This window comes from Coregonus lavaretus (assembly GCF_964263955.1).
Source record: "Coregonus lavaretus genome assembly, chromosome: 37".
NCBI lineage: Eukaryota > Metazoa > Chordata > Actinopteri > Salmoniformes > Salmonidae > Coregonus > Coregonus lavaretus.
In genome coordinates this window covers 18,283,836-18,305,384 of record NC_140024.1, presented here as the reverse complement: position 1 = coordinate 18,305,384, position 21,549 = coordinate 18,283,836, and the positions used below count along the sequence as shown (strand labels likewise).

The window sequence follows — 21,549 nt, the reverse complement described above, 5'->3', positions numbered from 1 at the left end:
TTTCCATTCGTAAATTCAGGACACTCTGGCCGAGGAGTAGGGTTGATTTGAGTGTTCTGACCTAACAACAGCAGTCAAGCACCCAAGCTAACTGGCTAACGTTGGCTAGCTTGCTAGCTACTTCCAGACACAAATGAGAGAACACCTCACTCTGATCATTTTACTCACCCTAGCAGAGCTGGTTAGGCTGTTTTCATGTTAGCCAGAGCATTGGTGACTGTAACTGTGCTGCTGGCAACAATTTAACTATGCTTTTTTGCCAACGTTTACTGACACCGGCCATGTTGAGCGTTTGTAAATTAATCAGTTATTCTGCGCTCTGGCATACTCAGACTAGAGTGCTCTGAAATCGGAGTAGATAGCCAGAGTGAATTCACAAACACACCCTAAGTGTACAAAACATTTTATACAACGGGTGGGTCTAATCCTGGATGCTGATTGGTTCAAATGAATACCTGCTCTTTCCATGACATAGACTAACCAGGTGAAAGATATGATTCCTCATTGATGTCACTTGTTAAATCCACTTCAATCAGTGTAGATTAAGAGGAGGAGACAGGTTAAAGAAGGATTTTTAAGCCTTGAGACAATTGAAACAAGACAAAAGATTTAACTGCCTTTGAACGGGATATGGTAATAGGTGCCAGGGACACCGTTTTGTGTCAAGAACTGCAATGCTGCTGGGTTTTTCAAGCTCAACACTTTCCCGTGTGTATCAAGAATGGGGACATCCAGCCAACTTGAAACAACTGTGGGAAGCATTGGCGTCAACATGGGCCAGCACCCCTGTGGAACGCTTTCGTCACCTTGTAGAGTTCATGCCCCGACAAATTGAGGCTGTTCTGAGGGCAAAAGGGGGGAGGGGGTGCAACTCAATATTAGGAAGGTGTTCTTAATGTTTTGTACACTCAGTGTACATCAGTGGAGGCTGCTGAGGGGAGGATGGCTCATAGTAATGGCTGGAATGGAGTTAATGGATTGGTATCAACCACATGGACATGTTTGTGACATACATTTTATGTATCAATAAAGTAATATATCTATGTAAAATCTACAAGATACGAATATTCCATTCCAGCTAAACAATGGATATATAGAGTTTTGCAACAAAACCTTTTTAATATATCTCAAATCTTAATATTTTGCGGTTAAATGTTAAATAGGTTTCCATCACATTTCAACAGATGGTTTTGTTACAAAAAATATTGAGTTAATATAGCGAATGTGCCCACTCTGGTATTGGCACGTGCACTCTAACCAACAGCTCGTAGATACAGTGTGAGTATAGCCTATATCAGGGATGGGCAACTTAGATGGGTGTGGGGGCCACAAAAAAATCTGCATTTATCATGGGAGGCAGCAGTGTCTGGCGGGTCTGAGTACCCACATCCATAACCACACATACAGTCACAGCCGGCAATAGTTTTGCAGTTTTAAAGCAAGCATGCTGCAAATCTACACATTTTTCCATGAGGAGGAGAGAAGATTTAGTAATTTTATAACTAATTTCATGCAATTCTACTCATTTTGCCATGGGGCGGAGAAAAAAATTAGGTGCAGTTTTACAACTAGTTTCCTGCACATCTACACATTTAGACATAGGGTGGAGAGAAATGTTAGCAGTTTTTAATATGATATCTGAGTGAGAGTGACTAACACAATCAATGGGGGTCCTCCCGTCGGTAATTCGACCATGATTACTACAAGTTTAGATAGCTGGGCGCTAGACTAATTTACCAATCTAAATGTTAGCTGACATGGGCTAAGTGAGTGACTGTCAGTGACTGACGTAAGAGAAAAACTGCTGATGCACAAGCAAATTTCGAAATGACACCTTGTGTATTCTACTACTCTAACTCTCAACATGTCATCGTGTGACTGCAAGATTACTTCGATATGATGGTTATATCAATATTTGAGCATAAAAGCCTAATTTTACCGACACAAAAAGATCACACCTTCTCTAGTGTATTTAGTTTTGTCAACATTTGGAAAGTTTACAAATGTGTTGTTTCCATCAGGACTGATGCAAAAAAAAAATATCTGACGTACTTTACGTGCATAAAAAGGTTAGAAGGAAACCTGGCTTATGCATAACAAATTTGAGAATGGTAACGTTTTACACACAAAGGTATCCATAAGCATTCACTTCTGATGAAAAAACACATGTGAAAATGTGTATAAAGCATTTTGGAATAAACTTCAATATACTGGGATATACACGGAGTATACAAAACATTAAGAATACCTGCTCTTTCCATGACATAGACTTACCAGGTGAATGCTATGATCCCTTATTGATGTAACTTGTTAAATCCACTTCAATCAGTGTAGATGAAGGGGAGGAGCCAGGATAAATAAGGACTTTTATGCATTGAGACATGGATTGTGTATGTGTGCCATTAGGATGGTGAATGGGCAAGACAAAATATTTAAGTGCCTTTAAACGGGGTATGGTAGTAGGTGCCGGGCGTATCGGTTTGTGTCAAGAACTGCAACGCTGCTGGTTTTTCCACGCTCAACAGTTTCTCGGAAGGGGGGTGCAACTTAATATTAGGATGGTGTTCGGTATACTAAGTGTATATATATATATATATATACTCCTCAAAAAAATAAAGGGAACACTTAAACAACACAATGTAACTCCAAGTCAATCACACTTCCGTGAAATCAAACTGTCCACTTAGGAAGCAACACTGATTGACAATACATTTCACATGCTGTTGTGCAAATGGAATAGACAACAGGTGGAAATTATAGGCAATTAGCAAGACACCCCCAATAAAGGTCTGGTTTTGCAGGTGGTGACCACAGACCACTTCTCAGCTCCTATGCTTCCAGGCTGATGTTTTGGTCACTTTTGAATGCTGGCGGTGCTTTCACTCTAGTGGTAGCATGAGACGGAGTCTACAACCCACACAAGTGGCTCAGGTAGTGCAGCTCATCCAGGATGGCACATCAATGCGAGCTGTGGCAAGAAGGTTTGCTGTGTCTGTCAGCGTAGTGTCCAGAGCATGGAGGCGCTACCAGGAGACAGGCCAGTACATCAGGAGACGTGGAGGAGGCCGTAGGAGGGCAACAACCCAGCAGCAGGACCGCTACCTCCGCCTTTGTGCAAGGAGGAGCAGGAGGAGCACTGCCAGAGCCCTGCAAAATGACCTTCAGCAGGCCACAAATGTGCATGTGTCTGCTCAAACGGTCAGAAACAGACTCCATGAGGGTGGTATGAGGGCCCGACGTCCACAGGTGGGGGTTGTGCTTACAGCCCAACACCGTGCAGGACGTTTGGCATTTGCCAGAGAACACCAAGATTGGCAAATTCGCCACTGATGCCCTGTGCTCTTCACAGATGAAAGCAGGTTCACACTGAGCACGTGACAGACGTGACAGGGTCTGGAGACGCCGTGGAGAATGTTCTGCTGCCTGCAATATCCTCCAGCATGACCGGTTTGGCGGTGGGTCAGTCATGGTGTGGGGTGGCATTTCTTTGGGGGGCCGCACAGCCCTCCATGTGCTCGCCAGAGGTACCCTGACTGCCATTAGGTACCGAGATGAGATCCTCAGACCCCTTGTGAGTCCATATGCTGGTGCGGTTGGCCCTGGGTTCCTCCTAATGCAAGACAATGCTAGACCTCATGTGGCTGGAGTGTGTCAGCAGTTCCTGCAAGAGGAAGGCATTGATGCTATGGACTGGCCCGCCTGTTCCCCAGACCTGAATCCAATTGAGCACATCTGGGACATCATGTCTCGCTCCATCCACCAACGCCACATTGCACCACAGACTGTCCAGGAGTTGGCGGATGCTTTAGTCCAGGTCTGGGAGGAGATCCCTCAGGAGACCATCCACCACCTCATCAGGAGCATGCCCAGGCGTTCTAGGGAGGTCATACAGGCACGTGGAGGCCACACACACTACTGAGCCTCATTTTGACTTGTTTTAAGGACATTACATCAAAGTTGGATCAGCCTGTAGTGTGGTTTTCCACTTTAATTTTGAGGGTGACTCCAAATCTAGACCTCCATGGGTTGATACATTTGATTTCCATTGATCATTTTTGTGTGATTTGGTTGTCAGCACATTCAACTATGTAAAGAAAAAAGTATTTAATAAGATTATTTCATTCATTCAGATCTAGGATGTGCTATTTTAGTGTTCCCTTTATTTTTTGAGCAGTGTATATATATATATACACACACACAGTATATAAAATCATTTCAGATATACTCAAGTGTCTGAGGTTTCTTAACAGGAGCATTGAGTCACTAGAGCGCTCTGCTCATGCATACATATTATTGAAGTGTGAATCGGCTGAATTTGCAGTAGTTTGTTTTAATATTCCATCTTATAAATATCAGTCTGCTATTTTACAGTCAGTCTCAAGTCTCTAGCTACAGTAGTTTTTCACATCTTCAAATATCATCCTTGAATTGTCTTTATTCCATTCATTGTGTCATCAGACCAGTTTTGATCAATGTTTAACTAAATTATGTCTGAATGATGAGACCATTTAGACTAATCTTTATATACACACACCTCAGCAGAAATATGACAAAGAGGCCTATCAGAATCCAGAGGGTTTCATTTATTTGGTTTGATGACAACTGCCTTCAAAACAAAAGCAGGCTAGACAGTCAATTGGAAGAGAGATGAGAAGGGCTACTGGCCTGGGGAAATGGCTTATAGGAACTGGAGGTTAAACTGGAGGGAATAACATAGTGCAAACTAAGTGCAAACTAAGGATTCAACAATAAACTTGATTGATGCCAGTCCCTGACAGAAAAACAGACCAGTCTTATAGATATAATATCAAGCAAGACAGAGAAATACAGCTATATGATATAGCAAGAAAATGGAGGGTCCATCTATGCGCTCTCCTTCCCCAAAGTGTGTTTGTCAAACAGGTACTCGGCCATGCCGTTCTGGGGGGCACCCATGCGGCGGAGGTTGGTCACCCAGTCACCCAGCTCCTTTATGGACTTCACCTGCTCGTCCAGGTAGTGTGTCTCAATGAAGTCACACATCTGAGGGGGAGGGGGGGCAGAGGAATATAGGTGTAGAAAGAAAGAGAAAGGACAAAAAGGTAAGCAAAACTCAGTGGAGTGATGCCCTCAGACAAACAGAACAAGGATTAATCATCTCTAGTGTTTTTCCAGACACTAGAACAAAAGTGTTCTCCTCTTGGGTGCTTCTAAAATATGGCACCTGCCATGTTTGTTATTTTGAAAAATTCCCAAAGTACTATGTCTTTGAAAAGAGATTTAAAATACATTTTACCTTGACTTACATTTAGTATCCATCCATTTTGGGACAGCTTTGACGCATTTGGATAAAATGTCTTCTAAGCATATAAATAACATGAAAAGCCAATAATAGTTCAAGACAGCAAGCCTAAAAGCAGAGCAGTTGAGTTGGCAGTGGCCTCAATAGTGTAGTCCTGGCAGAAGACTCCACATCACTCTCAAATGGGTAATGAGCATGTATGGCACTGACACATCTACACAAACAACAAGCACAGTACACCCTCACTCACTCTTTCACCTTTTACTCACTTTCAGTCTGTCTGTCCTTCACTCTCCATCTGTCTGTCTCTTTTTTTCTTTCTTTCTTTCTCTCTCTCATTCTCTTTCTTTCTTTCATCTCTCTCCCTCTCTCTCCCTCCCATCTTTCTGACTGGTGCTCCTCTGATCCATGCAGTGTTTTATGGTCGTGGGCCTTGGTGCCAAAGCGATCGGAGAGCCCATTATGAGGAGCGGGTGTGTGAGCAGGAGAGATTTAGGAAGAGAGAGAGATAGAGAGAGCCAGTGAACAGGTGACAGCATGAAGGACTAGGGTTTCTTTACGTGATACGTGGTCTCTTCACGCTTCAATAATAAACACCTGGAGTGGATTAACGGGCCACAGAGAGGTGAGGACAGCATGGAGGAGACTGACAGGGGCTTGGGGATTCTACTACTGTGTTCTGCTGTTGTGTCAGTGTGAATTTCCTCACAGTGTTTGTCAGTTTGTGTTTGCTGAGCATATGTGTTGTGCTGAGGCCCCATAGAGCTCCATATCTCTGTCTGGGTTTCCTTTGAAGCACCTGCTGAGCTGTGATATTTAGGGACCGTCTCTCTGACAGTGTGGCAGTGTGTGGTTCCCTGTAAAGTGTGTGTCTGCGGCCATCCCCTGACAGTCCATTAAACTTGGGCAGAGCCCACATGGCCACTTAAAAGCTCTACTAAATTATGCAAAGAATTTACTTATAAATAAACACAGGCTGCTCCCAGCTTTCCCTGCTCCCTTTCTCTCTCTAAACTGCTGCACCCTCATAGCTCTCTGTGCCTCCTCTCTCAGCCTCTGGTTCAGACACATCACCCTCCCGACTAACTCCTCCTCCTAGTCACCGGTCCTCTCTCCCTCTTACCTCTCCCTCGCGTTTCCCTCTCTCCTCTCCCCTCTGAACCTCAAACCCTGAAATGAGGGGTCTCATTGCTCTTTATCCTCTTCCTCCTCCTCTCTCAGCTTCTCTGTAATTAAGTTGACTGTTTGTGTGCGCATCGGGATGGGAGACGGGCACAAACACAGTCCCTTAAGAACAGAGGGAGATAAATAGAATGACAGGGAGGAAAAAGAGTAGGGTATTATGACAGCTGGCAAACCAGTTATTATGTCATTGATATATACAAACCCTCTGTCAGGCATCGAGGAGTATTACCTCCCGCACACACACAGATAATAACAACACACACACAACCTAATATGTTACTTTTTTTTATCCATTAGGCTAGGTGTGCACAAACACCAAGTAAACACAGTCACGTCTCCTCATATCCGTACACATCCCATGGGACAACAGAGTGGATATGGATAGCTGATAATGATGGAATAGCAATTATGACTGTAATATATCAAATCTGCGCTACTAAAGGTCACATGTGGTGTAGGATGGAGTGTGGAGAGTAGCTAGCTCTGGGCCTCAGGTGACTGCTGGGCCTGTCCACCAGATTACAGATTTGGCAGATACACGCACGTACACACACGAGCACGCACACACACACGTCTGTCTGATTCCCAGCTCACCAGACCACACTAATATACAGTACTGGCAAAACAAACAACAGATGATAAGCATTGTCATCCAAGAGTGAGCAGACTACTGATGAAGGAGGGGAGCAGAGAATACACATGTGTTTGTTTCCTAGAAACCTAGGGAGAACACAAGCGGATAACAGGAAGTAGGACAGGGGATCAAAGGGAAGAGTGAGCTACAGTAAGGAAGGAGAAGAGAAAGACAGGCAGGGGGGAAGAGGACAGGAAGAGAGGGAATGAGGAAGGAGAAGAGAAAGACAGGCAGGGGGGAAGAGGACAGGAAGAGAGGGAATGAGGAAGGAGAAGAGAAAGACAGGCAGGGGGGAAGAGGACAGGAAGAGAGGGAATGAGGAAGGAGAAGAGAAAGACAGGCAGGGGGGAAGAGGACAGGAAGAGAGGGAATGAGGAAGGAGAAGAGAAAGACAGGCAGGGGGGAAGAGGACAGGAAGAGAGGGAATGAGGAAGGAGAAGAGAAAGACAGGCAGGGGGGAAGAGGACAGGAAGAGAGGGAATGAGGAAGGTAGAGAAAAGATCTAGAAGTAGAGGAGGGGGGAGAGTCTTGATAAGGAGGAAAGAGATGGGGGAAGCAGTTGATGAAGGGGATGGAAAATAAAATAGAAGAGAAGAGAAGAGAAGAGAGAGAGAAAGAGATTGAGAGAGAGAGGGTGGAAAAGAGGGTGAGGTTGGAGTGTGGACAAAGTCCCAGATTGTCTTTCATCTCCAAGTGTTTGAAGGCATGGCACTTACTGAGACACTCTTGGGTTTGACTGACAGTCTGTCTGTCTGTGTGTGTGTGTGTGTGTGTGTGTGTGTGTGTGTGTGTGTGTGTGTGTGTGTGTGTGTGTGTGTGTGTGTGTGTGTGTGTGTGTGTACACGTTTTACTATACTTGTGAGTACCAGAAGTCCTCACAAGAATAGTAAACCAACTAATATTCAGAGAAATTAGGACATTTTGCCGGTCCTCACTTGTAAAAAGGCTATTTTAGGCTTAGGGGTTAGGTTAAGGGTTAGGGTTAGAATTGGGGTTAGGGTTAGAATTAGGGTTAGTGGTTGGTTTAGGGTTAGATTTAGGGTTAGGGTTAGGGGTTAAGGTTAGGGTTAGGTTGATCCCCAAAAAGTCCTCACAAGTATAGTAAGACATAGCTGTGTGTGTGTGTGTGTGTGTGTGTGTGTGTGCGCGTGCGTCAGTGTTTGAGAAGGGGTGGGGGGCACAGTGTGTGCATGGTGTGAGTTTGTTCTGTCAGACTGGTATTGGCAGGCTGAGTCTATCTGTGGGAAGATCTGTCCCACCATCTGTTCCTGGCAATATGAATGTCTGTGGCTGTCTTTAAAATGCTTCCTCTACCATTCCAAGTCTTAAAATATGCCCCCATCTTTATCTCTTTGGTTAAAATCTATTTTCCCTCTTCTTTCCATTTACTGTCCATAAACCCATCCATCCATTCATCCATCCATCCATTAATATATTCATCCCTCCATTCATCTATCCCTCTATCCATTAATCTATCCATCTATCCATTAATCTATCCATTAATTTATCCATCCAATATTTTCATCTTACTCCAAAGGTGACAACGGTATTGCATAGAGGAGAGTGTAATAACGGTGTGTGAGTATGTTAGGTGAGATAGAAATTAGGCTTTGGTGGTATACTGTATATACTGTATACAGACGTATTTGAAAAAAGCCACGGGATGGTATTTAAATACCATCAAAACTATTTATTTGAAGTCTTTAAATAAATGTAAACATTTGTAGCTACTTTTTAAGTTATAATACTCTTTAAGTTATAATACCGTAAATCGCGTTATGACAGAAGGACGGTACGACAATATGAAGATCTGGACAAGCCTAATAGAACTGGTGCAGTTTGAAATGTGAGAAGGAGCATGTGTCTGTGGTGACCTCACTCCCCCACTGCCTCATCTCTCTCTGATGTCCATTCTGCTCCCCTGAGACACACAACGCCCTCCCCTTCCTCATCCTCTATCCTGAGTGCCACCATGACTCACTGTTACACCTGTACTCTGTGGAATGACAAAGTTCTCACCAAAAACCACAAATCCTTGTATTATTCCTCCTTATAACACCCCCACCCCCTCCCTCTCGATCTCACTTTCTCTCGTGATGAATTTATAGTAAATGCTATAATGTCTCATGTCTTCTACAAATGAGAATGAGCTAATCAGGATCTCTAGTCCTCCTGCTAGTAGGATGCTCTGGGGAGAATGACTTCCTCTATCTTCCCATCTCCACTCACTACTGGATTAACCTGTGTTAAACACACTTCAAAGCCTTAACAGCTAGAGTCACTGTTGTCATGCATGTTACATGCCAATCTGAATTACCGAGCATGCATGCTATAGTCCCATGCTCTCTCTATGAGATGCATATAAATGGCCTGATATTGAGAAATTCAAAGTTACATGACACAGCAAGCTTTTTGAGGAACACTGGTCACTTTAATAATGTAAGCAATAAAAATAAAGAGAGTCTCTCTCTCTCTCTCTCTCTCTCTCTCTCTCTCTCTCTCTCTCTCTCTCTCTCTCTCTCTCTCTCTCTCTCTCTCTCTCTCTCTCTCTCTCTCTCTCTCTCTCTCTCTCTCTCTCTCTCTCTCTCTCTCTCTCTCTCTCTCTCTCTCTCTCTCTCTCTCTCTCTCTCTCTCTCTCTCTCTATATATATATATATACTGTGGGGGAAAAAAAGTATTTAGTCAGCCACCAATTGTGCAAGTTCTCCCACTTAAAAAGACGAGAGAGGCCTGTAATTTTCATCATAGGTACACGTCAACTATGACAGACAAAATGAGAAAAACAAATCCAGAAAATCACATTGTAGGATTTTTAATGAATTTATTTGCAAATTATGGTGGAAAATAAGTATTTGGTCAATAACAAAAGTTTCTCAATACTTTGTTATATACCCTTTGTTGGCAATGACACAGGTCAAACATTTTCTGTAAGTCTTCACAAGGTTTTCACACACTGTTGCTGGTATTTTGGCCCATTCCTCCATACAGATCTCCTCTAGAGCAGTGATGTTTTGGGGCTGTCACTGGGCAACTCGGACTTTCAACTCCCTCCAAAGATTTTCTATGGGGTTGAGATCTGGAGACTGGCTAGGCCAATCCAGGACCTTGAAATGCTTCTTACGAAGCCACTCCTTCGTTGCCCGGGCGGTGTGTTTGGGATCATTGTCATGCTGAAAGACCCAGCCACGTTTCATCTTCAATGCCCTTGTTGATGGAAGGAGGTTTTCACTCAAAATCAGTCGTCCTGGTCCCTTTGCAGAAAAACAGCCCCAAAGCATGATGTTTCCACCCCCATGCTTCACAGTAGGTATGGTGTTCTTTGGATGCAACTCAGCATTCTTTGTCCTCCAAACACGACGAGTTGAGTTTTTACCAAAAAGTTATATTTTGGTTTCATCTGGCCATATGACATTCTCCCAATCTTCTTCTGGATCATCCAAATGCACTCTAGCAAACTTCAGACGGGCCTGGACATGTACTGGCTTAAGCAGGGGGACACATCTGGCACTGCAGGATTTGAGTCCCTGGCGGCGTAGTGTGTTACTGATGGTAGGCTTTGTTACTTTGGTCCCAGCTCTCTGCAGGTCATTCACTAGGTCCCCCCGTGTGGTTCTGGGATTTTTGCTCACCGTTCTTGTGATCATTTTGACCCCACGGGGTGAGATCTTGCGTGGAGCCCCAGATTGAGGGAGATTATCAGTGGTCTTGTATGTCTTCCATTTCCTAATAATTGCTCCCACAGTTGATTTCTTCAAACCAAGCTGCTTACCTATTGCAGATTCAGTCTTCCCAGCCTGGTGCAGGTCTACAATTTTGTTTCTAGTGTCCTTTGACAGCTCTTTGGTCTTGGCCATAGTGGAGTTTGGAGTGTGACTGTTTGAGGTTGTGGACAGGTGTCTTTTATACTGATAACAAGTTCAAACAGGTGCCATTAATACAGGTAACGAGTGGAGGACAGAGGAGCCTTTTAAAGAAGAAGTTACAGGTCTGTGAGAGCCAGAAATCTTGCTTGTTTGTAGGTGACCAAATACTTATTTTCCACCATAATTTGCAAATAAATTCATTAAAAATCCTACAATGTGATTTTCTGGATTTTTTTTCTCAATTTGTCTGTCATAGTTGACATGTAACTATGATGAAAATTACAGGCCTCTCTCATCTTTTTAAGTGGGAGAACTTGCACAATTGGTGGCTGACTAAATACTTTTCCCCCCCACTGTAACAGTAGAGAAACACACGTGTGTAAGCATACGCCCATCCTAATGCACCCACCCACTCACACGCACGCACAAACACACACCTTCTCTCTCCTTCACTCCTGAATCTAAATTCCCTTCAATCCAAGTCAGGTTCCGTCTTGGTTAATCAATGTGACGGTTTACTGAGGCGGTGGGGGACTCCAATGTCTGACCCAGGCAAAACACCATTCAAAGGCCTGCTTCCCATCCATGCTTTTCTCACTTTCTGTCTCTCTCTAATCATTTTGCCCTAGTATCACAAGGCTCACTTTCTTGATCTATTTACCAGTCTGCTTTCCTGTCTTTCTGTCTCATCTTTGCCTTTTGTTCGGTTATAGCATTGTGTAAAAACAAACAGAACCACATCTTCTCCAATCCTGCCTTCCAGTCTCTGTACTCCCTGAGTCTGTATGATAGTGAGAGGAACTGATCTCTGTCCCACATTATACCCCAGAGTTATACCACCATGGGATATAAATACATTCATTTCAGATGGCTATTATTGCCAGCACCTGACTAATAGCTGCCTTTTCCTCCCTCCATCTCCATCTCTCTCTCTCCTCTCCCTCTTTTCAGTTCCTCCTCTCTCTCTCCCTCCCCTCATATAAAACACTAAGCCAGATGATTGTAGCTCATTATTTCTCCCTTTAAGGAATGTAATATTAACAAGACATTGGACAATGGATCTGGATACTGGTATTATTAGGCAATTACCTCAGACGGGATGGAAAAAGCTCCTCATCATGACTGACCAATGTGTGTGCATCCATCTCCCCATTTGTCCCCTCCCTCCTTCCCTACTGTCTCCCTCCCTCCCTCCCTCCCTCCCTCCCTCCCTCCCTCCCTCTCTCCCTCCTTCCCTATTCTCTCCCTCCCTCCTTCCCTACTGTCTCCCTCCCTCCCTCCTTCTCTACTATCTCCCTCCCTCCCTCCTTCCCTACTCTCTCCCTCCCTCCCTCCTTCCCTACTGTCTCCCTCCCTCTCTCCTTCCCTACTATCTCCCTCCCTCCCTACTGTCTCCCTACTGTCTCCCTCTCTCCCTCCTTCCCTACTCTCTCCCTCCCTCCTTCCTTCCCTACTGTCTCCCTCCCTCCCTCCTTCTCTACTCTCCCTCCCTCCCTCCTTCCCTACTCTCTCCCTCCCTCCTTCCTTACTCTCTCCCTCCCTCCTTCCCCACTGTCACCCTCCCTCCTTCCCTACAGACTCCCTCTCTCCCTCCTTCCCTACTGTCTCCCTCCCTCCTTCCCTACTGTCTCCCTCCCTCCCTCCTTCCCTACCGACTCCCTCACTCCCTCCTTTCTCCCTCCCTCCTTCCATGCCTACTGTCTCCCTCCCTCCCTCCTTCCATACTGTTTCCCTCCCTCCTTCCATGCCTACTGTCTACCTCCACCTTCCTTCCATACTGTCTCCCTCCCTCCTTCCCTACTGTCTCCCTCCCTCCATGCCTACGGTCTCCCTCCCTCCCTCCATGCCTACTGTCTCCCTCCCTCCATGCCTACTGTCTCCCTCCCTCCCTCCATGCTTACTGGCTCCCTCCCTCCCTCCCTCCATGCCTACGGTCTCCCTCCCTCCCTCCATGCCTACTGTCTCCCTCCCTCCATGCCTACTGTCTCCCTCCCTCCCTCCATGCTTACTGGCTCCCTCCCTCCCTCCCTCCCTCCATGCCTACTGTCTTCCTCCCTCCATCCCTACTCCCTCCCTCCCTCCCTCCCTCCATGCTTACTGGCCCCCTCCCTCCATGCCTACTGTCACCCTCCCTCCATGCCTACTGTCTCCCTCCCTCCCTCCCTCCATGCTTACTGTCTCCCTCCCTCCCTCCATGCTTACTGTCTCCCTCCCTCCCTCTATGCCTACTGTCTCCCTCCCTCCATGCTTACTTTCTCCCTCCCTCCCTCCCTCCATGCTTACTGGCTCACTCCCTCCCTCCATGCTTACTGGCTCCCTCCCTCCCTCCATGCCTACTGTCTCCCTCCATGCCTACTGTCTCCCTCCCTCCATGCCTACTGTCTCCCTCCCTCCCTCCATGCTTACTGTCTCCCTCCCTCCCTCCATGCTTACTGTCTCCCTCCCTCCCTCCCTCCCTCCAAGCCTACTGCCTCCCTCCCTCACTGTCTCTCCTCTGTGTCTGGCCCTGACAGAGTCATGGTGCTACAATCTCCCAGCATATCTCTTATCCACAGAATGGATGATAGAGCTAGAGCGATGCCATGGCAAACTCCCAGATCACTAAAGACACAGTAGAGTGAAACAATTTCACTGTCCTCCACTATCACAGATCCAGCCCACACGAGACAAGGTGCACTAGACAGACATTACAGACACCCCGCAGCCAAGTTATCTTACGGATGGAAGACTATCACAGATTCCATTCACAGAAGAACACATCAGGTAAAGGTCATAAAAAGGGCATGGAGTGTATCTGCAGTACAGGCGGATATGTGAGTAGTCCATGTCCAAAAACACACACACTTTGTGAATGTAGCTAGACCTAAGCTGATAATTAATGTATTGTATATGCAAAATGACCACAATGCTTTGAGAGGAGTGGCAGTTTGTTTTCCAGTGAAGACGTATTACCCCTGATCTAACATGGGAGACCTGAACACGTTAGACAAACGTCCTGACATCTAACACAATACCTCTGACCTTCTCCCAGTGTTTGGATTATTGCTCTGCTATGACATCAGAGCCACCCTGCAGGAATACTAATAAACAGGATGGATAAAGGTGATAAACTCTCCATCAATGATATAACATTTGACATATACCATTAATATGACATTTAGCATAGCATTATTAACGGTATGTTTGGATTTTGGACGCCAGCAGGATCAAGATCCTGAAATCACTGAGAAACCTTCGACAGAAAAAATAATATATTTTTTCCTTGGCTTTGTGACCTCTATAAATAATAGTAGGAATTTCATCAGAAAAGATGTATCACCGTGTGTTGAGTTTCCACCTAACCTCACTGATCAAAACCTAGAACCCCCTAAAACAGCTTTTCCAGGGAAAGGCCATTGGTTGTGGCAGTTGAAGACTTCCCTACTAAATGTAGTTATTGCTGTTGTCTGATAAGCAAGTTTAGGGCTCAGATGTGGTCTAATCTTTACCTAGGGCTGTGATTAACCAGAGTCAATACCTCCAGTGTGTGCCGATGTCAGATCACCTGCCACTGTAGGGATGCCCCCACAGTACAGCACAGGCTGCCTGTCAGGGAACCATTCCTGATGGGAAATAGATTCCCTGCTGGGAGATGTATTGGTGGAAACCATTCCAGAGTGGAATTAAGACATGCTGGACATTCTGGATTCCATAGCCTTGTAGTCTTCTGTGAAGGCCAACATTTTGGATGTATGTGATTTACTAATAACGGAGGGACAGATATCTGTATTGGAAAGGATTGCTGTGCTATAAACACACCATCATCTGACTGTCACATTGGCCACCCAGTGTGGGATGCAATTTGACAGAATTGTGCTAAAATTAATCAACTTTAAAAAATATGATTTGACTGTGCATGATAATCAGGCCTACCTGTGGCATGTTGTTCTTTCTCCCACTTGTTATAGATAGAACCATTAATTATGCAAACAACCATCTGTAAAACCTGGCAGTAAAACACTTGTCTAATAAAGACCTTTCGCCCACCTGAGAAAGGGAAAGGGAGACTGACTGTGTGTATTTTAACACATCCACTGCAGTGCACGTGGCCTTGTGAGGAGAGGAAAAGCTGCCTATACTTATCAGTGTAATAAAATAGTGAGATTCTGGCCAAAGCTGCCAGGGGCACAAAGTATTTCAAACACCTGAAAAAGCTTTTTCCTGCAATCTAGAGTCTTAATCATTATGCCTAATTATATATTTAAAATATGTATATTTTTCTGCATAGGTTATCTAGCATACCTCTTTACCTGTTCAATTGTCATTTTAATGAGGGTGTCATTCTGACTGTTGTAAATCACATATCTCAATATACTGCACTAACATGCCTAGGATATTACATTACAACACAGTACGTGGGATACAGGCACATATCATGGCATCATAATTCATACACTAATATCATGATTACATTTAAAACAAGTATGTTTTTTGCATATCTAAGCATACCTCCTGACTGGTGTTTATTTTCTTAAAGAAATTAAATACGCTTCTCTGCATCTCTGCTAAAATCTGGGTAAAAGATTGAAAGGAATGTGAGTTTTACTCAGTACATTTAGTAATTGCTTGCTTTTCTAAAGTCTAGCAACCTTGCCAGCAGACATGCCAGCTAAGATAGTTAGACAAGCTACTTTAACTCCATTGATAGCCTGAAATGAGGTTGGGAGATTCGGAACCTATCTAGCTGGCTAGCTAAAGCCAACGTCATAAAATGGCTAGGCGGCTAGTACTACAGAGAAACAACAAAACATTTTAGTTTTATTTATTCATTAAGAAGGAATCAATAGGCTACATAGCTTGATTCAATTCCTTTACAAACATACCTCGTGTGAGTCCTGCCCATCACCGGCAGCTAAAATCAACAGTTTTGCCAACAATTTTCCAGTGAGAATCGCTATTGGCTCATTGTTTTGTTGCTAGAAGTGGCTAGATTACGTTTTGCCATTGCCACGACTACGTCTCAGCACCAATTTGCCTTGCTGGAGCACAACTGCGGTCCCTGACATAGCGCTTTCGCCCCCTCTCCTGCCGCACACCCCCTCTCCTTGTGCTTCTCCGCCTGTATGTGCGCCGTTGCGGTGACTTCTGTTGCACAGACAGCTTCTCCCACTTTAGTTTGCGGCAGAATTTTAGTGGGAAAAGTTGGTAAATGCTATGAAACCATAGAAATCCTCGATGTCAAAACTCCCCAAAGGCAGACTGAAAAGTAGCTGAATTTCACAATAGTGTCTTTTACCAATAAAAGTCGCTGGAGAGGTCTGAAAACTCGCTAAATATAGCGTCAAAGTCGCTAAATTGGCAACACTGAAAATCAAATCAAACGCTGTGTCTTTGCTCCGTGGTGCACCTTGGAAGGTACCACTTACTAGGGAGAATATGCGGGTGGGGTACTCTTTGCCTGGTCCAGTCAGTGTGCCCCCTCTGCAAAATCCCGCTGCCATCTTTTTATCAATAGTTATGATAACACGTTGGCTTAAAAATTAAGTTGAGTAATTAATTTAAAAACAGGACAAATCTGAGGGTGCACATGCCCGTGTGCACCCTATGGGCATGATGCCTCTGAATGCTGCATTCTTGTTTCACAGAGCCACTATAAGTCATTTTACTGACCCATTGACCGACTCTGACCTCTGCTTTCTCGGGCCTCTTACTCTCTTCATCACCTTGCTTTTTCAGAGTTAATCGTCGAACAATTCAATTAAAGGTGCCACTTTCAAAAGTATGTGGACACCACTTCAAATTAGTGGATTCGGCTATTTCAGCCACACCCGTTGCTGACAGGTGTATAAAATCGAGCACACACCATGCAATCTCCATAGCCAAACATTGGCAGTAGATTGGCCCGTACTGAAGAGCACAGTGACTTTCAACGTGGAACCGTCATAGGATGCCACCTTTCCAACAACTTAGTTCGTTAAATTTCTGCCATGCTAGAGCTGCCCCGGTCAACTGTAAGTGCTGTTATTGTGAAAGTCTAGGAGCAACAACGGCTCAGCCGCGGAGTGGTAGGCCACACAAGCTCACAGAATGGGACCGCCGAGTGCTGAAGCGCGTTGTGCTACCGAGCTCCGGAAGCAACGTCAGCACAAGAACTGTTCATCGGGAGCTTCATGAAATGGGTTTCCATGGCACACAAGCCTAAGATCACCATATGCAATGCCAAGCGTCGGCTGGAGTGGTGTAAAGCTCTCCGCCATTGGACTCTGGAGCAGTGGAAATACGTTCTCTGGAGTGATGAATCATGCTTCACCATCTGGCACTCCGACGGACGAATCTGGGTTTGGCGGATGCCAGGAGAACGCTACCTGCCCCAATGCATAGTGCCAACTGTAAAGTTTGGTGGAGGAGGAACAATGGTCTGGGGCTGTTTTTCATGGTTCAGGCTAGGCCCCTTAGTTCCAGTGAAGGGAAATATTAATGCTACAGCATACAATGACATTCTAGATGATTCTGTGCTTCCAACTTTGTGGCAACAGTTTGGGGAAGGCCCTTTCCTGTTTCAGCATGAAAATGCCCCCGTGCACAAAGCGAGGTCCATACAGAAATTGTTTATAATAAATAATAATAATAATATGCCATTTAGCAGACACTTTTATCCAAAGCGACTTACAGTCATGTGTGCATACATTTTTACGTATGGGTGGTCCCGGGGATCGAACCCACTACCCTGGCGTTACAAGCGCCATGCTCTACCAATTGAGCTACAGGTTTGTCGAGATTGGTGTGGAAGAACTTGACTGGTCTGCACAGAGCCCTGACCTCAACCCCATCGAACACCTTCGGGATGAATTGGAATGCCGACTGCGAGCCAGGCCTAATTAACCAACATCAGTGCCGACCTCACTAATGGTCTTGTGGCTGAATGGAAGCAAGTCCTGACAGCAATGTTCCAACATCTAGTGGAAAGCCTTCCCAGAAGAGTGGAGGCTGTTATAGCAGCAAAGGGGAGACCAAATCCATATTAATGCCCATGACTTTGGAATGAGATGTTCGACGAGCAGGTGTCCACATACTTTTGGAGGAACTTTTTGGAAGGCTTGATGAAAAAGTAAATAAGCCAGTAATTCTAGAGTGGATGATGGAATATGAAAAAATCTCACATTTTCTGTGTTCATCAGAGTTTGCACTTTGCTTTTGCTATATTATGTGGAGCGATTTAGGTCATTTTATAGAGTACAGTGTTCAGAAAACCACTTGTTCCAGACACCATCCTCTCTGCAAATGACCCTCAATATATAGGCCTATTCTGCAAGTGATCTGTCACAGGACTACAGGAAAAAAAAGAGGACTGAGCACGCCCCCATTCTCATCGACAGGGCTGTAGTGGAACAGGTTGAGAGCTTCAAGTTCCTTGGTGTCCACATCACCAACAAACTATCATGGTCCAAACACACCAAGACAGTTGTGAAGAGGGCACGACAAAGCCTATTCCCCCTCAGGAGACTGAAAATATTTGGCATGGGTAATCAGATCCTCAAAAAGTTATACAGCTGCACCATCGAGAGCATCCTGACTGGTTGCATCACCATCTGGTATGGCAACTGCTTGGCCTCCGACTGCAAGTCACTACAGAGGGTAGTGCATACGGCCCACTACATCACTGGGGCCAAGTTTCCTGCCATCCAGGACCTCTATACCAGGCGGTGTCAGAGGAAGGCCCTAAAAAATTTTCAAAGACTCCAGCCACCCTAGTCATAGACTGTTCTCTCTGCTACCGCACGGCAAGCAGTACCGGAGCGCCAAGTCTAGGTCCAAGAAGATTCTAAACATATTCTACTCCCAAGCCATAAGACTCCTGAACAGCTAATCATGGCTACCCGGACTATTTGCATTGCCCCCCCACCCCATCCCCCTCTTTTACGCTGCTGCTACTCTGTTTATTATTTATGCATAGTCACTTTAACTCTACCCACATGTACATATTACCTCAATTACCTCGCACATTGACTCTGTACCGGTACCCCCTGTATATAGCCTCCCTACTGTTATTTTATTTTACTGCTGCTCTTTAATTATTTGCTTTTTTTTTTACTTATCTATTTTTTACTTAACACTTTTTTCTTTTTTTTAAACGGCATTGTTGGTTAAGGGCTTGTAAGTAAGCATTTCACTGTAAGGTCTACACCTGTTGTATTCGGCGCATGTGGCAAAAATCTATTCAGACTACAGCCAATAATATTTATTGGAACTGGGTGATTTATTGGAAGTGCATTTTTCACTGCCATAATAAGTCCATGAACGAATAAAGCTGTTTTCAGCCATTTCACGTTTCACTGACAGTCTTCATAGAGGATCATTTTGTTCACACATTTCTCTCCCTGAGCAGCAGGTGTTTGCTGTGAAGGTGTGTAGCCTACTGCTTGCCACCAGGGGCGACACTTAGGGGCGGGAAGAGGGCCACTACTTCTCCCTGTAACCTGTCAATCCCCCGATGCACGTGGGATACATTTCTTAAATAGGTAGTGTCGTCGTCGTCGTCGTCAACCCCCCCCCCCCCACCACCCCCCCACACACACACTACGCTCCTCTCTCTCTCTTTCTCTCAGACAGGGACACAAACACCAGTGGACATGATAGGAGATGAGATGACCTTGTGTGCTTTACCGCTCAGCTTACCTGACGTGAATACCGGTGACATGTAGGCTAACGTTAACAATACTTAGAGAACAACAAGTGCACAAGCATCTTTATCTTATACCCGAGTCTCCATGCTGCCAGCCTAATTGTAGTCATTCCATCTACACAATTGCCTTTGGTGTGGTCTATGAACGACAAGGTAGCCTTTGAATGTCATCCAGGCACATGACAAGGAATGTAACGAGTAAACAAAATCATGGGCTATGCATTCTGATAGAGATGACACTAGTCAAATCAGCAATAACACGCTGCTTGTGTTGTGGCGATGACCCCCAGCATCATTACTTGAGATCAACAAATCATACTCAAGGGCGTTTTTGAACCAACACAAAGAGCCTCAAACAAACTAGCCTAAAAACGGAGACAGACAGTCTAGCATGGAATAGATAAATTGATGTCTTTCTCTCACCTTTGCTGTTCCCTTCTTCTCTGTTTAGATGCATGGCTGTTGCTTTTTTCAGTAAAGCTGTATTCTTCTATTTTTATTTTTAAGGAGTAGCCTTCGTGTTTTAAACTCCAATTCCAATTTTGCTTTTTAGTTCTTGCTTTTTATTGTCTTGCTACTCAACGAGTGCGCGTGGACGCGTGCGTACTTGAGTGTCCTACCCGTATTACGCTCGAGCAGGTAGGTAATGTTGGTGCCTGAATCTATTTAGTATCTCTCTCGCGCTCTCTCGTTTTTTTTATTTATTTTTTATCTCTGTCTCTCCAGTTCAGAGGCGCTCAAAAGGGATGGTCGCAATAAGATTGCAGGGAGGAGATGGGCAGACGGCAGACGGGCGGGGTGACGTGAAAGCAGTCCGTGCAAAGTACTCGCAGCTGGAGTCAAAATCCGTGTTCGGGCTATGGTTCCCGCCAGCTGATCGAACCATACACTTGAATGTTGCCTATTATTTGAAGAGACTCCACGTCACCAAATTGTACGCTCCTCGTTCGACCTAGTTAGATGTTAGTCTTCAATCACCATCCCTATCCTCACCTCAATAAAGATTATCATTATAATCCCTTTATTTCATAAGCATGTCCTTTGAGAATTCCAGAAACCGTCTCAGATGGCTAATACATATAGAGGGGGCGAGAGTCAGAGAGCCTAGCCAGCCAGGACAAATGGAGGGGACAGAGGGATTGATTCACCACAAAAAGAGACCTGGAAATGTGTGTGCCTTTGTGGCCTCATAATTAACCAAACTGGAAATGTGCGAATAGGTGTCTGTAGATGTGTTGTCTCAGCCTGGTCAGGTTGGTAGTCTATGGGCGACAGGTTGTCAGTGACTCCCAACTGCAGGTAGCAAATTAATTTGGGGTTGTGCGTGAGAAACGGTTGCATTTTCTCGCGCGCACCTGCTGTAGCCTACCATAGCTCCTTCACATTTTTTGTGTGATAAGCGTTGGTTCATCCTCGCTTCCTTGCGTGAGAAAGAGCGTGTTATTTGTAACACTCAATATGTGTTCCCCGTAGGACTGTTATAGCCAATACGAAAAGTTGATTTACTCACCGCTCACGTCCACCCGTAGCAACATGACTGACATGGCTCACCAGCGGTCTCTAGTGTTGTAAAACAACGAATGGCATACAGTACAATCATTTTTATGTTATAAAGGCCTATTCAAGTTTGGTGTAGACTAATTTTATATACGCATCTTCATTTGACCACATGCCAAGTATTTAATGATGTAGGCTATCAATTACGCATTTAATTGCTATTGATAATAGGCTAGCCCATATAAAATTGAGAAACATTCTTACTCTAATTTTAAATTCAAGATGTTTTAAACAAAATGTGCTAAAGCAACAGGGTTGTAGGCCCATCTTCCATTCCTTAACCTTGAGTACTCAATAATAATGGAGGCCAATGACACCTCCATGAGATTGGAGCTGATATGCTGGCCCTTGGAGTGATGTTGGCCAT

The 21,549-nt window shown here is 44.9% G+C and overlaps 1 protein-coding gene across 1 annotated transcript in view; it reads right to left on the bottom strand.

Moving 5' to 3' along the window:
- LOC311111150 (synaptotagmin-7-like) overlaps positions 1-20,082 on the bottom strand; it is a gene marked incomplete at both ends in the record, with an annotated part of 166,828 nt that extends 146,746 nt beyond the window's left edge. Inside the window, one exon of the mRNA XM_084153838.1 lies at positions 20,049-20,082. Within this exon, the coding sequence (XP_084009964.1) occupies positions 20,049-20,082 (34 nt within the window). The remainder of the gene's footprint in view (positions 1-20,048) is intronic.
- Between the last annotated feature and the right edge of the window lie 1,467 nt (positions 20,083-21,549).